This window comes from Stegostoma tigrinum, chromosome 13 (assembly GCF_030684315.1).
Source record: "Stegostoma tigrinum isolate sSteTig4 chromosome 13, sSteTig4.hap1, whole genome shotgun sequence".
In the NCBI taxonomy this organism is placed as follows: Eukaryota; Metazoa; Chordata; class Chondrichthyes; order Orectolobiformes; family Stegostomatidae; genus Stegostoma; species Stegostoma tigrinum.
In genome coordinates, this window is record NC_081366.1 from 40561098 (window position 1) to 40576511 (window position 15414).

The window sequence follows — 15414 nt, forward strand, 5'->3', positions numbered from 1 at the left end:
GACTTACTGAGTATTTTCACCACTTTGTTTTAATTTCTAATTTCCAGCATCTGCAGTATTTTTTCATTTATCATACAATTGGACAGGTAAATATTAGAATCTAGGGGTTGAATTTAAAGCTCTTTCCTGAGGTGACTTTAGAGTCAGCAGCATTTAATTAGATGGGAGGCGTTGGTTGTGGATCACTGCCTTCCTGCCCTAACCCAATTAAGTCCTAGGTGGGAGTTTTTGAGGGCAGCCTTTCCAAGCAGTGCCAATTCAGTCTATTAAGAGGCAATATTTTCCACGTAATGGCTTCATCTTCCCTGTATTTGCTTGCAACTTGTTCCTAAGAGTAAGGTTGTCTCTCATTCATTGCCATTCAGTGCGTTATGAAGAGACCCAACATCGGGTAGGAGGCAACCCACTGAGAACCATTCCCTGCTTTTTTGTTCTGAACCCCATTCAACATTTAACCAACCTCCCACCATGCTAACTGCTTTAGGTTCTGACCAAAGTGAGTGAATGAGAAGGCATGGGTTTTCATGTTAAAAAAATCATTTGCATTGCAGGTGATGAAATACTCAGAGGCCCAACAGGAATTTTTCATATATCTGTCCTGTGTGTATTAGAGTGATACAACACAACTGATGCATTGCAAGATTTCTCCTTCTAATATTTTTCCAAATCTCCCACAACATGAATATTGATGAACATATTAAGCACTGGTAACAATATTAGACTGCTATGTGATCTACAAATGCCATATATATCTTTCAATAAAACTATTTGTTTGCAGTGAAATCTACAGTAATTTAATGACCACAAGTTATTAACTAGTCTTTATTATTCCCAATTAATGTAACAGTCAATATACTTGCTAAACCATCATGAAAATGCATATAATAAGCTTATTTGGCCTTCATGTGTCTGCTACATATTTAAAGTACTCATTAGAAGGATACAAAAGATTCCATTGGGGATTGCCTTAGAATAACCAGCCCATGGGGCAATTTCCAATGCCAGGCCACCTGTTTAAGGGATTTCTGACAGTTGGGGATAGCAATTGTTCTGTGATGTTCAAAGCTCAAATAATGCACTTTTAATACAGGTATGAACGGCTACCACTAACATCTAAAACAAGAAATATATGTTAGTGCTGAAAAATTGGAAGCGGTTGTAAGACCTTCTTTGGAATGTTAAATGAGAAATGGGCAGTAAGAGGCCTGGGTGCACTCCAATCAATAATACAAGGCAGTGAGCAATATGATCGGCAGCTTTTAAAGCATTGCTGTGGGCTACCTGGGTCATTTTTGGGAGATTTTTATTGTGCAATTAGAGGGACAGGAGTGTTCATTCTGTAGTAAGGCTCAGAATCATTCCCATCTGACCGAAGATTCTCAGTGTTAATTTATTGCCAAACATTTTTGAATTTTTTTGCTCTTTTAGCTTCTACTGTACTTTCTAATTTTATTTTACAGTGGAAATATATAAATGATCTTAAACAAAAACAAATCTTTAAATCATCCAAAGGTTGATAGGTCATAGTTTAGTGAACAAAAGTACCTTCACTGTTGGATATGTTTTCTTGTTCTTTTCACTTGAGACTCCTGGCAAGCCACCATGGGATGGTCCTTCACATCCATAACGAAAGCGGAAACCTCGCTTAAAAGCGGAAGTAATATGAACTGATTATTTTGTTTGGTAATTATTGCAAATTATTACAATTTTGTTCAAGATTTTTGTTTTGCACCCATCAGGACAATTTGCAATAAATATCAAAGTGGAAAAAACATTATACTACAGGCGAGAAGAATGTTGATTGGTTGGCAGGTGGACTCTGTTTTGCAGAGGTGATACTGTGGAGAATGAACCAGATAGTGGTGACTGATTGTTAACTGCTAGGATTTGATTAAATTTTAAACAGCGCAGGTTGATTGAGGCAGGTCAAGGAATTATCCTGAGGAATGAATCAGAGAAAAAGAAACCTATTTTATTGAAATGAAACAGGCACGAAGTGTGTACATGCTCTCTCTGCTTGAAAAGAATATGTTACTGCACATTAATAGTTGCAGCTTCTGTTACATGCAAGCACACTAAACTCAGAAACTAACTGATAAATCTAAAATAGTTGGCCAGAATAATTCTTTGCACATTTGGATTATTTGGCAAATGTAATTCAATCACTGAAACACATTGAACGTTGAATATCATGCTCACCAGTTTTCCAAGTGCTGACTGGGTATTGTCAGTACCTAGCTTATTGAGAATAGCCAAAGGGCAATGCTGATCTGCTAATCTTTGTCACATATGGTCTATATATCTAGCATCGCACCAAGATTGGAATTCACATTCTACACTATCCAACCGCTGATAACCTACTGCCTTATTAGCTTAACAGCAGCATCCAGTCTAGGTGGCAAATGCCATTCGTGTTGCTGCTGCAAGTCGGCAACCTGAAACAACTAGCTTCAGCAATTGCTCAAACTTTTGAGATACTTTACTTTTCAACAGTACTCTGAGGGAGAGTGGTCATTTTCCAAGGCCAAAAATGATGGCCTTGAGTCTGTTCATGGATCTGCTTAATATATAGTCACAATTTGCCAGGGAAGTGAATGTTCTATGAGTGAATGTGTTTACACACACACACACACACACACACACACACACACACACACACACACACACACACACACACACACACACACACACAATTAACAACACTTATTTACAGGGTAAGTTACATATCCCTATATACCTGGACCCCCAATTCAACTTCTGTGCAAATCCCTATAAGCTTCATGAGGATTCCCCATTCTGTCCCTGAATGGACTAGCAACTCTCATGACCTATCTGTCAGATATCATGCTTGAAATGGCCAACTATTATTTCCTTCCACTTTAGAGTCCCTTTTCATGCATCAGAATAATAAAATTACAAAGTTACCAAAGCAGTAATGGTAACATTAGTCCATCAATAAGTTTGTTAGGTGACCAAGGTTGTTCCAACGAAATAGTCACTGTTGGACTTACTTCACAAGGACTTATGCCTTGTGCCATTGTCTCACCATCCTCTGTTTTCATTGTTTCCTGTGGGACAGCAGACTGGACTGTTACTGGTCGATCTAACAATTCATTCCCCAGGCAAACCACAATGCTTCCTGCTAGGGTCAAGCCATTACGCTGGTTCTTGGGATGGCTCTTGCCTGTGCATGTGGTCCAAATGTGTTTTTTAAATTTTGTTTTGTACATACTTTCGAAGGACACTGGCCATGTTCTGGCCACAATGACTGCTGGAACTCAATTTGGTCCATTAACTGAAATTTTTCATGAGCACTGCATCATTTATCTCAAAAGCTCTTCTCCGTCTCAATAAATTGTTGTTCCTCACCTGGTTCCTCTCGCTTGTTTCTATCCTCCCCACTAAATTTGGGAACAACTGGCTTAACTTGGTCCTTAACTGACAACCTGTCATCAACTAAGCTGGGCAGATGCCAGTATTTGTTTGTGGGGTGACTGTAGCTGAGAGCAGAACTTAGTTAACTTGGTGTTTAAAGAAGCGAGTAGTTCTTCTTCAAACAAACCTTGAAAGTTTGCACTGCTCCTAAGATACCATTCTGGCATGTTTTATTCCATTGTAAGTAAATGTCTGAAACTTAGCGCTGGTAAAACCTGTTCCATTATCCAAAATGAGGACCCTGGTACCCTCTGCAAAACACTGGCACAACTGTATTGTTTGCAGTTGTGGATCTCATCTTTAGCCCTCCATTCACTTTGAACTGACCTATGTGAATGACAAAAATATCATCCCCAAAAACAGCCCCACATAGTCAATCTGGACACTAACCCATGTTTGACTTGAACACTCCATGAATGTCACTAAGCTGCAGCAGGCAATCTCTGGGGATATTAGAAACAATCACTGTGCTGTTCCACTTCTTTGATTTTTCCCAGATCTTCCCAGAAAATTTCTTGGTGCTCACTGATGATCTTCTGTGAACCTTCCATTTTTGTTGCTGAAAGTCTCCAGCCAATTTAGTTTGATATCTTGGAGCCAGTCATACCCCATTAAACTCCACCCATGACCAGCCACAATGATTGAAGGCAGCTGAGCAGACTGCCACTCCTGGCAGCTCACTGGAGCCACTGTGGTACCTACTATCTTAATGGCCTTCCCCATGTCAGTTGTCAGCCTGGTCCCAATGCTGTCTAACCACATGGGATGGACCCCTTCTTGAAGATAGCAGTAGGTTTGCTCCCCCTCAGTAGTATGGAGGCCCCAGTATCCACATCCATCTATTTCGCCTTTTCATTTGCCAATAACCCCACTATGGTAGGGATCACGTTGACTGCTTATACATTATTGACAGACGTAACTGTCTACTCCACCTCAGGACCATCTTTTATCAGGTACACTGGTGCTGCACTGATAGATTTACATGTGTTAGGCAGGCTCAGCTCATCCTTGCACTTAAGCATCAAATGTCCTTTTCGTTTGACATCTGAAGCATTTAGTTTCCCATACATCTGAAACACTTTGCGCACTCAGTGTCTATCCAAGGTTGTTGGCTTCATCTCCTGTACCTTCTGGCTCTTCCAGTTCCCATATTCATATGGGGAGCTGTTGGTCTAGTGGTATTGGGGACCCAAGTTTGAATCCCATTTCAGCAGATGGTGAAGTTAGAATTATACAACAAAAATCTAGAATTAGGAGTCGAATGATGGTTGCAAGACCAATATTAGAAAAATCCAGCTAGTTCACTAGTGCTTTTTAGGGAAGGAAACTGGTCTGGCCTACATGTGACTCCATATACAAAACAATGCGGTCGACTTTTAACAGCCCAATGGGAAATTAGGGATGGGCAAGAAAAGCCAGTCTCACCAAGCTGTAAATGAATAAACAATATTCACTTCCCTGCTTTGACGCCAGATGCCACTCTTTTTTGTGGTTTCCTGTCTTAACTGGCGACTGCACTGCTCAGAGCACTTTATAATTCCTGGGCACCCTTCTCTGTGCTTTTCCTAGCTGAAACAATCTCCATCAACCTTTTTAAATCTAATTCCAAATTTGCCAAAAGCTCAGTTGGCTGGATGGCAGGTTTACAATGAGAGTAATGCTAACAGTGTGGAATCAATTCCCGCTCTGGCTGAGGTTACCATGAAGGACTTCCTTCTTAACCTCTTCTTCCTGCCTGGCCTGTGATGACCCTCAGGTTAAAACACCACTAGTCATCTCTCTCCCTCATGAGAGAGCAGCACTATGGTCCAACAGGGCTATGGTGACTCTGCCTTTTACCCAATCTTCTGTAACCAGTTAGAATGGCTCTAAATTTCTGAAAAAAAGGATAGGACTGTTATCTTCTTTGCAGGCTGGACTTTTCTGGCATTTTTTTTGGACATTTGAATTGCTGGCCTTTATCTTGTCACCAATGTAATAACTTTAAAGCTTGACTGTACAAGTTAACTTACAAAACACAGCGATTTAATGCAACTTATTTACAATAACACTTATTTACAGCATACATTATGGGTCCTTACATAACTTGCTCCCTGATCTAACAATTGGGCAAGTCCCAACATGCCTCATTCAGATTCTTTCATCTGTCCCTGATTGGACTAACAGATTACATGGATCCTCCCTCAGGGCATACCCTAAAAGGGCCAACTACTGCAACTTGTGACAATATCAAATGTTTTCTTGCCTCCTTAAGGGAACAGCAAGAAGCTGGTCGAACCATCAAAGCTATTGGTACAGGCAGTCCACAAACCAAAGTTAGAAACAAACTGTGTGACCACAGGCAGCCAAAGTACTTAAGTCGTTCCAATTAATGTTCAGTTGAGTACCAAACAACTTGAAACTTGTGGAAAGGGAATATCATAGACTGCTGAGAACCTTTCAATTTACAAGACTCTCACTCTGTCTTTGAAGCATCAACTCAGTTCAAGGGACCAGGCCTGTTACATGGACACTAGGGATCATAAAGTCAACAATTAGGTACAAGTGAACTTGTGACCCTTGCGTGAGTGTATGAGGGAGAACAAGCATGTTGAGAAATCCTGTTTTAAATTCAGGGAAATTGTTTGAGAAGAAATAACTTTCTGTATTTTAAAATCTCAGATGCTTTTTCTAATTATTTAATTGGAATGCACACTCTGAAGGCAAGATAAAGCTTGCTTCTTGCTTGTAAAACACGTTGATCATGGACGGCATAGGGAACATGCATATTCTGACTATGAAAATGTTTGTTATGTCCACTTCTTAATTAGATGGTGACTGCGCTGCACTTTAACCTGCCTGCGTTTCATACCTTCTAACACTCCTGTCAAACAAAAACAAATCAATCTCAGTCTCAAAATGACCCCCAAGAAGAGCTTTAAATTTCCACAAACTAAACAATATTTCTGGACATCATCCCTGAATGGTGGATCCTGGAAATCTGAAATCAAAACAGAAATTGCTGGAGAAAGTCAGCAGATCTGGCTGTACCTGTGGAGAGAGAAACAGAATTAATGTTTTGAGTCTAATATGAACCTTTTTCAGAGGCCCTGACATTAACCACCCCAAGCAGTCTATTGAATATATCTAAATCTCTGCACTGATAGCAGGTGATGCCTTTGTCTTATTATGCCAGCAACCAGACTGAAGGTTGTCTTCCATGGTGGCTGAAAAGTACTCCCTTTAAACTTTGAGTTTTGGCCATTTGGTTGAAGAACATTCAGTGTGTTTATCACACATACTACTGGCATTTAGTAAAGTGTGATATATATTGCATGAAGCTAACCAGCAACATAGCCAATATTTTGACTGATTACCACTGATTACCATGACAAAAGCTGGTTAGCTTTATATATGCGCTAAAAGGTAGGTCAAGACAGAAATAATGAGGGCTTATAAACTCTCGCTGAGGGGGAAAAATGCCAAAATGCAAGGCATGACAAGGCTTATCTTATTTCATTTGTATTTCTTTTGTGGCATACACCTGTTTTATGATTAAATCCGAACCTGTAGCTTAGTGTTGTTATGGTTTAGTACAAGACCATCAAATCAAATTATTAATAAAATGATCTATCAAGCATGACTTCATTCTAGAATCTAAGCTGGAATGCCCGTACAACAAAATGGAGTCAAGATGGCAAGTCCAAATGGACTTGTAGTTTTCAGAAATAAAACAGAAATTTCTGAAGGAACTCAGCAAATCTGGCAGTATCTTTGGATAGAAAGCAGAGTTAATGTCTAGCGACTTTTCTAAAGTCACTATAGTTTTATTCGTAAGTAGTAGGTAAATTGTGGTTTTCAGAGTTGAGGGGGACATCAATGGTTAATACAGTTAGTTATTTTGACACGCCTATTAAAAGCAGTGCTCACTTAATTTGAAAAGATGAACCGTTGTGAGAAGTGGGCTCATTACTTAAATCAAAAACAAAAATATAAGTTGCTGAAAGACTCAGCAGGTCTGGAAGCATCTGTGAATGTAAAGTCAGAGTTAATGTTTCGGGTCCAATGACCCTTCCTCAGAACAAGTTAACATTCCACCCGAGATGGGCCTTAAAGTTTGATGGCTATTGGTGCCAAAATCACAGATTATTATCCTTTCAAAGTAAAAATGATGAAGAGGTAATAATAGAGGTTTGTAGGAAGAATAAACATGTCGAATGGAGTTGGTTCAGTGATTCAAGTGGTTTACCTTCCATTTGATTTTCTTACGCTTTTTTTAATTATAATGCATTAAGATGAAGACTTTATCTAATAGCTTCAGTAGTTCCCGTCTATTTCCATACATTTTTTATGGAATGCTGTTAACCCTAGTAGTGTGTGATTATATTGCTTGTGCAGTCCTAATAACCAATATTCATGTTTAATGAAGCATAAATATTTACAGCTCAAGCAAAAATGAATAATTGTTGACATGATTTGTTGTAGCTCACCTGTTTTGGCTGTTCAATTATTTCAATGTAGGGATCACATCCTAAATGAGACAAAAGTATTAGCCATCAGTAAACAACTAATGAAAAGAATAGGATGATGGTTATCCAACTGCCTCCTTCATTCATACTGAAAAATGGGCAATGGTAGACAAAAATTAAAGGAAGCAAAATAATTTACTGAAATAATTTACTAAGAGCCTGACATTATTTCCAACTGCCAAGAGTTAGAACATGTGCATGATCCACTCACCTTTCCAGGATCTAGATCAGCTTAAACCAGTAGTTATTAAAGACTGAATGCTCTTCCTGGCTCCACAAAATCTTGCCACTGGATGATAGATGCTCAGCTCTTTGTCACTAGGATTTCCTCAGCTCTTTTAAAACATAAACCTGCCAGTGCTAGCAATTTACCAAACCCATTCTGATGAAAATGAAATGATACTGAAAACCCACTCACCATGTAAATGGTTCCCACATCACATTACGGCCTTTGAGTCAGAGGTTTGATCACGTCACCCACTGCTTGCTTGATGTGGGATATTTATGCATAATCAATTTTAATGTTCTTGTAATAGATTTAACATTAATTCCTCCACAATTTGTTTTATGAAACTATACAGACAGCTACAAATTAGTTTCAACAATCAATTTTCAAAAGAAGCCATTCTATTATTATCATATTGGTAAGCTGAGTTTATAGAGGTGGTAGCGGTGTAGTGACAATATCACTGGACTAATAGTCTGGAGTTCAAGAATACTGCTTATACTATGGCAGATACTGAAATTTGAATCAATGAAAATCTGGAGCAAAGAGCTGGCCTAATAGCGATCATGTAACTCCTGCTGATTGTTGCAAAAATGCATTTGGTTCACTAACGTCCTTTAGGAAAGGAAATCTGTCATCCTTACCTGGTTTACATGGGACTCCAGACCCACAACAAAGTGGTTGACACTTAGTTGTCCTCTGAAATTGCCTGGAAACTACATAATTCAAACAGTAATTAATGCTGGCCCAAACAGCGACACCCACATTTGATGAATGAATGACAAAAAATAGTAACGATTGAGAATTGTCATAAGAAACCTATCTGGCTCACAACTGCACTGTGCAGAAGCAGTTTACAGCTCTTACCTGATCGGGCATACACATAACTCCAGACCCACAGAATGTGCTTAATTCTTAACTGCCCTCTGATAGAGCCTAACAAGCAACTCCGTTGTACCAAACTATTACAAAGTCTAACGCAAGGAACAAAACCAGACTGTTAACCTAGCATGGATTTTAGCACAGGGATCAACAATGGCCAGTTCAACTTGTCAATCTGGCAAAGTCCTCCATATTAATATGCCAATATTTAGAAAGCCTTCCCACAGGCCATTTAAACAATGAACAACAGATATGCATAATCATACTCACATGATCACCTTACTGACCATTCCCAGACACCAACAAGAAACTCTGCAGCATGTTGTGTGAGGGTACCACTGTTCTTAATTGGGCACACCTTCTAGAGATCTAGAAATTGAAAACTGGACAGTGTACATTTTGCATCCTTACCATCCTAAGTGCTTCCTCCAAGTTGTGCTAAACATGGAAGAGTACTGATACATCAGCCAAGGAGGGGTGATAATCAGCATGAGGTTTCCTTGTCCATGCTTGACTTGGTGCAATAAGCCATTACAGTGTTTGATGGGACAGGAAAAGTCCAGGGATAGTGATCCTATTGGCTGGGACATTGTCTGTAAGTTATAACTTTGTTAATATTACTGCATTCGGATGTTGCTTGACGAGTCTGTGAGGCAGCTGCCCAGTTTTGGCCCTAGCACCCAGGTCTTGCTAAGGAGAACCTTACAGGTTTGACAGAACTAAATTTGCCATTATAGTTTCCACTGCCTAGATCAATGCCAGGTGGTGTGACCAATTTCATTCCTTTTCTGAAACATTCTGGTGGTTTGATATAACCAAATGAATTCTTTGACTCTGCGACCACGGAGTCACATGTAGTTAAAGCAAATAAAGACCTAAAAAACGTGTGTGAATCAGATAGTTTTTTGCAACAATCGACAATGGTTTTATGGTAATCATGAGACTTTAATTATATATTTTCAAATTCCAATTCTACTATTGGCCATGGTGGGAGTCAAGCTTGTGTCTCTGAATTACTACTCCAGTGCCAATATCACAATGGCGCTATGTCTTCTTTTGGCAGTGCCCTATCAAGGCACAAGGCACAAGTCAGGATTGTGATTGAATTCTCTCCATTTTCCTGCATAAGTGCAGCTCCAACAATTCTCAAGAAGCCGGGCACCATCCAGGACAAAATGGCCTAGCTGGTTGGTACTCTATCTACCATCTATAACATTCATTTCATTCACTACTAACACACAGTGGCAGGAATGTATATCATCAGCAAACTACATGGCAATAACTCACCAATGCTTCTTCCACAGTACCTTTGAGATCAGCAATCTTTACCATCTGGAAGTCCAAGAGAAGCTGATGCATGGGAAACCTGGAAATTTCCCTCCGAGCCAACTACCATTCTTGGTTTTGACTGCATTACTGTTCCTTCATTGTTTCTTGATCAAAATCCTAGAGCTATCTCCCAAAGAGCACGGTAGGTATGCCTAAAATCCAAGGACTGTAGCAGTTCAAAAATCATCCCGCCACTACCTTCTCAAAGGCATTTAGGAAGGGAACAATGCTTGGCCTAGCAAATAAGGCCCAAATCCTGTGGCCACGTGAAGAAAATAGCAGTACCAGGCAACTCATTTACTGCAGGGGGATATGATGGGAAACGCATCATCTCCTCCACAGAACCATTGTGAGCATTTCAAGGAAAGAGGTAATCTGTAATGTACATAGGGGATGCGCATAACGGGTAGGTGGATTTTTGCGAGGTTGAAATAGCATTCAGACAGAATGAAACACAGTCTGGGCCGAGATATCGTAACAGTTGTTTAAAAAATATTGATTGCATATGTTGTGCACGACCAGCTGCCAACATAATCTGTTGGTCAAATTAATTTGATTGAGTGGCGCAAGCACCGTCGGGCATTAAATAGAAATTTTCTATAGGTCGACACTAATTAAAACCCATACTGTAGGCTGAGGGGAGATATGTGAAAAAAAGAGTCTTTGCTTCAAAATTCCACACTTTTTTGGCCCAGGCATAGTCAATTTGATAATGGCTGAGGCTACTGCTGAGAAGACAGCAAAAAGGAACAGGAGGAGGTCATTCAGCTCTGGAGCCTATTCCACTATTTAATGAGATCATAGTTGAACTGTGGTCTAACTCCATACACCTGCCTTTAGCCCATATCCCTTAACATCCTGCTTAAGAAAAAATTATGTATCTCAGATTTAAAACTAGCAACTGACCTAGCAAAAATTGCTGTTGTGGAAGAGAGTTCCAAACATCTACCATTCTTTGTGAGGAGAAGTGCTTCTTAATATCTCCTACGACTCGTCTGGCCCTCATTCTCAGACTATGCCCCTTAGTTCTGTTGTACGTTGTAGTCCTTTGAAGGTTAATGTATCCTGCAGCATAACTTCTGTGTCCTTACAGATATAAAGGCCAGTATTAACCCTCTTGATTATTTTCTGAGCCTGTTTGTGGCATTTTAAAGATCTATGCACCTGAATCCCCAAATCTCTTTGGACATCCATTGTATTTAACTTCATGCCATCTAGAAATTATCCTTCTTTTTGTTTTGGTCAAAAATTAATAACCTCACACTTGATTATGTTGAATTCCATCTGCTACAGTTTGGTCTATTCATCTACTCTATCAATACCTTTTTGCAATAAAATGTGGAACTTGTATATAATTAAAAAGACAGCAAGACGTCCTTCCTCTGCACATTTTATAGTTATTCTAAAAATGTAACCACATAGCTGAGAAACAGTGTAAAACAATTGCAATATCATATTCACTTCACAGCCTTTTGCATGATTTTCCAGCTACAAAGAGTTTCAGTGACAACGTGATACAATAATCTTTAGCGTTTCATGAATTACGTTTCGTTTACCAAACTGTCACAATTTTACTTTTACCTTCACTTTGTGTTTTGCTTGATCTACTGAATTGGCCTCTGCACATTGCATTAAAATTCTGTTGGCAAATGTTTTTGGACACAGTGAGCTATAGGGGCAAAGAAAAATAGGTCTGGTGGATTTAAAATAAAGTGCTGGTTTACCCCAATATGAGTTCATATAAAAGTGGCCTTGAGATCTTGTAACTTGAGGGGACACTTTTGTGTCAACAGGCAAATTGGGGGTTAATTGGCAAGTCAACCTATATGTTAATAAGTTATTCTATACTATCCAACTTAGGTCAGTATGCAATTATGCCTTGAATATCAATTCTAAAAGAAATGACTTTGTAAATCTTCAACTGTACGTTGCATCTTGAAGTTCAGTTGACATGAGAAACACAATTAAAAATATCCTTTAGATTGTTTAAGGACTTTATATAGTTGAATAATAAATGTGCAACAGGTTGGCAGGTAACATTTGTAGCATAATAACTTGGATGCAATACATTTTACTTTTGAATAGTCTTGTCTTAACCGTGCTGCCTTTCTCTGAATTTATTTTATGGTCCTGTTGGCAGCAATTGGCCTAATCCCTAAGCACTGATAGAAACTATGTCTCAAGGAGAGCTGTCCTTAAGTTTCAAACGGGACAACCTTATTCCCACTCATCCTGAGCAAGGCACATCCATTTTTCCATCCATGGTTGCTTCAACACAAGTACTTGCACAAATCATCTATTTCATACCTTTACAGTGAGTTTCACTTTACTTACTGTTTAAATGCCACTTTTCCCTCCTCACATCCTTCCCCTAACCTTGGCAAAGGCTGACAGAATATTTTAAATTAATTCTAAATGTCTACAAGGAATGAGGTAATTACGTATTTATCTTTAAATCTGTACTTTAAATTTCCACTATTCATTTTTGTGGAGGCAGCGATGAACATTCATTCAAATATCAGAAATTGCAGGTGAAATTCAGCAGGTTTGACAGCATCCGAGGAGAAAAAGGAGAGTGATTGCTTTGAGTCCTGTGATCTCACTTCAGAACTCACCAGACCTGAAATGTTAACTTTGCTTTCTCTCCACTGATGATGCCAGACCTGAATTTCTTCAGCAATTTGTTTTTGTATTTATTTCAGAATTTCAGCATCTACAATCCTTGTTTTGTTTTATATTAATCATTCATGTGTGTTTTCCATAAAAGTTCAGAGACAGCTGTCTGATTTCATTATTGACAAGACTTGTGCCAGTAGGTAGGCAAGAAAGTCAGAATCAAAGCTAGTGAAGGAAATTGCCCTTATCTTTGCGATGATGCTGTCTTTCTCCATATGCTATAAACAGCAACCATTTCCTGTCATCCAGTAATAACAATAGGAGTCACTTACTGAAATGTGGAGAAGGATCTGAATAGTTCAAATCTTGACAGCTGAGAACAAAGTCAATGTCTACGCTATTGTAGTGATTCATACTCTCCATCTACAAAAAAGTCAAAATAGAATTATACAGATTCTACAATTTTACATGCTTTGCATGAAGCATCCTTTTAAATATTACAACATAATTTTTTTATTAATGTCAAATTAAAAATCCTAGCTAAACAATAAACTAATGAATAAACATGACAGGGCATTTTATGCAAACTATTTGACATTCATATGATGGATTCTGTCAGTCCAGTCAAGCAAATTCACAAGGAATCTAATCAGATTGAACACTTGCTTTTCGCTCCATGGCTCTGCATTGTTATCAGAGATGTGCAGATTGTGCAGTTCCACCTACCTGTTCACTGGCAGTAGTTGGACAATAACAGTGACAGAAGTCAAAGTTGTGGAAAGGGATCCAAAATATGATCAATTAACAGCATTTGCAGAAGCCTTTGAAAGGATGTGCCATTTTATGGCGGGATTTTAGATAGGGCCAATTGTTGGAAAACCAGAGAAAACTATACATAAAAGTTATTGAACAATAGTTTGATCAGAAGCTGATATTATATTTGTTACACTTTATGCTTTGTCAGCTGTTTATTCACAAAATGAATGATATTTTATTATTTCTTAACTTGGATGGTGCTAGAATGACATTGTGTATTGAAGTGTTATGCCATATGCTCAAATAGAATTGGTTGTGTAATTTTTTGGTCAAGTCGTCATAGCATCAGTTATCGATTAACTTGGTTGGCTATTTGGTTGATGGTTAGAATAATACCAACAGTGTGGATCCAGTTTTCATTGTGGTGAAATAATTGTTTCTCTCGTACTTCGTGTCAAAGGATCAATAAAAGGAATGGACAAAACAAAATTCCAAAATAAAGCTGCGCTGTCTTGACTTACAAAACAAGTCACCCAGATTTCTCAAGTTGTATGCAGTCGAACATGAGCCTTTTCTAACTCTTCTCCTCTGTTGATTGAAATATACTTTCAACAGGTTCTTTACATTTGCTACGGAAAGTATACATTTCTAAATGACAAGACCTTTAAAGCCATCTTCTTCAGTCATGCCCTCCATAACAGATTTTGTTGTTTCAGATGAATAAAACCAATGGAGTTTTGAACCAAGCCATTTTCCAATTTCTTGAAGAAATGAGTCACAGCTCTCTACACACATTAACTTTTTTTCTCACTGACATTTCAAAAGTGGATACCTCATTTCCATTTCTTTCATAAATTCTTCAAATATTTGTTTGCAGTCTTATTTTCCAATTCCTTCTCAAGTTTGTTGATAAATTCATTCACATTAGCAACTGCTCCAAGCAGTTTGGTTGCCTTTATTACAGGTTTATGCATAAAACCCTTACAAATGTTTGACAACTACATGTAGGCCTTCTCTTCATTTTTGAATATTATTCTCAGGATTACTGGCTGTTTCTTAGCCTCTTTCAATTTATTCATCAACAATTAATGCTATTCCTTAAGATTTTCTGTAGCTTCTTTTAAAGACAGTGTCTGCATCTCTGGAATACACATTCTCATCATTCCCGTGCTCCAAATTGGATTTCAAAACTTTCAATTTTCGTTTTATTATTAAGGATGACACCAACTGTTCAGATTCATCAGCACTTTCACATGTTAAGGGTCCCGACTCGAAAAGTCAACATTCCTGCTCCTCTGATGCTGCGTGGCCTGCTGTATTCCTCCAGCTCCATACTGTGATATTTCATATGTTCAAAGTGTTTTTTCATGATACTTCATGGAACTTTCTGTTAGTTGAAGATCATCAAGTTTTAATAGAAAATTTATTTTAATTGAATTTGCTTCCAAAGAAAGAAATGATCATTTAGATATTTGAACTCCTCATTCAAATGTTTTACTTCTTGTCATCAATCCTGAAGAGTTTTCACTGGTTCTCATTTTCCATTTGCACCCAGAATTTCTGTGCATGAAAGATGGTTCTTTACACTGACCAATTTTTCTTTAGTAGAGCCTTGTTTCTTTCTTTCTTCATTCTTGGCTGTTTCTTCTTTTTCCTCATTTC

General features: G+C 38.5%; 1 protein-coding gene across 1 annotated transcript in view; it reads right to left on the bottom strand.

Moving 5' to 3' along the window:
- LOC125458152 (nuclear factor NF-kappa-B p105 subunit-like) overlaps positions 1 to 15414 on the bottom strand; it is a 135502-nt gene that overhangs the window by 46826 nt on the left and 73262 nt on the right. Inside the window, exons 2-4 of the mRNA XM_048543086.2 lie at positions 13329 to 13419; positions 7905 to 7945; positions 1546 to 1644 (exon numbers count right to left, since the gene is read on the bottom strand). Of these exons, the coding sequence (XP_048399043.1) occupies positions 1546 to 1644; positions 7905 to 7945; positions 13329 to 13419 (231 nt within the window). The remainder of the gene's footprint in view (positions 1 to 1545; positions 1645 to 7904; positions 7946 to 13328; positions 13420 to 15414) is intronic.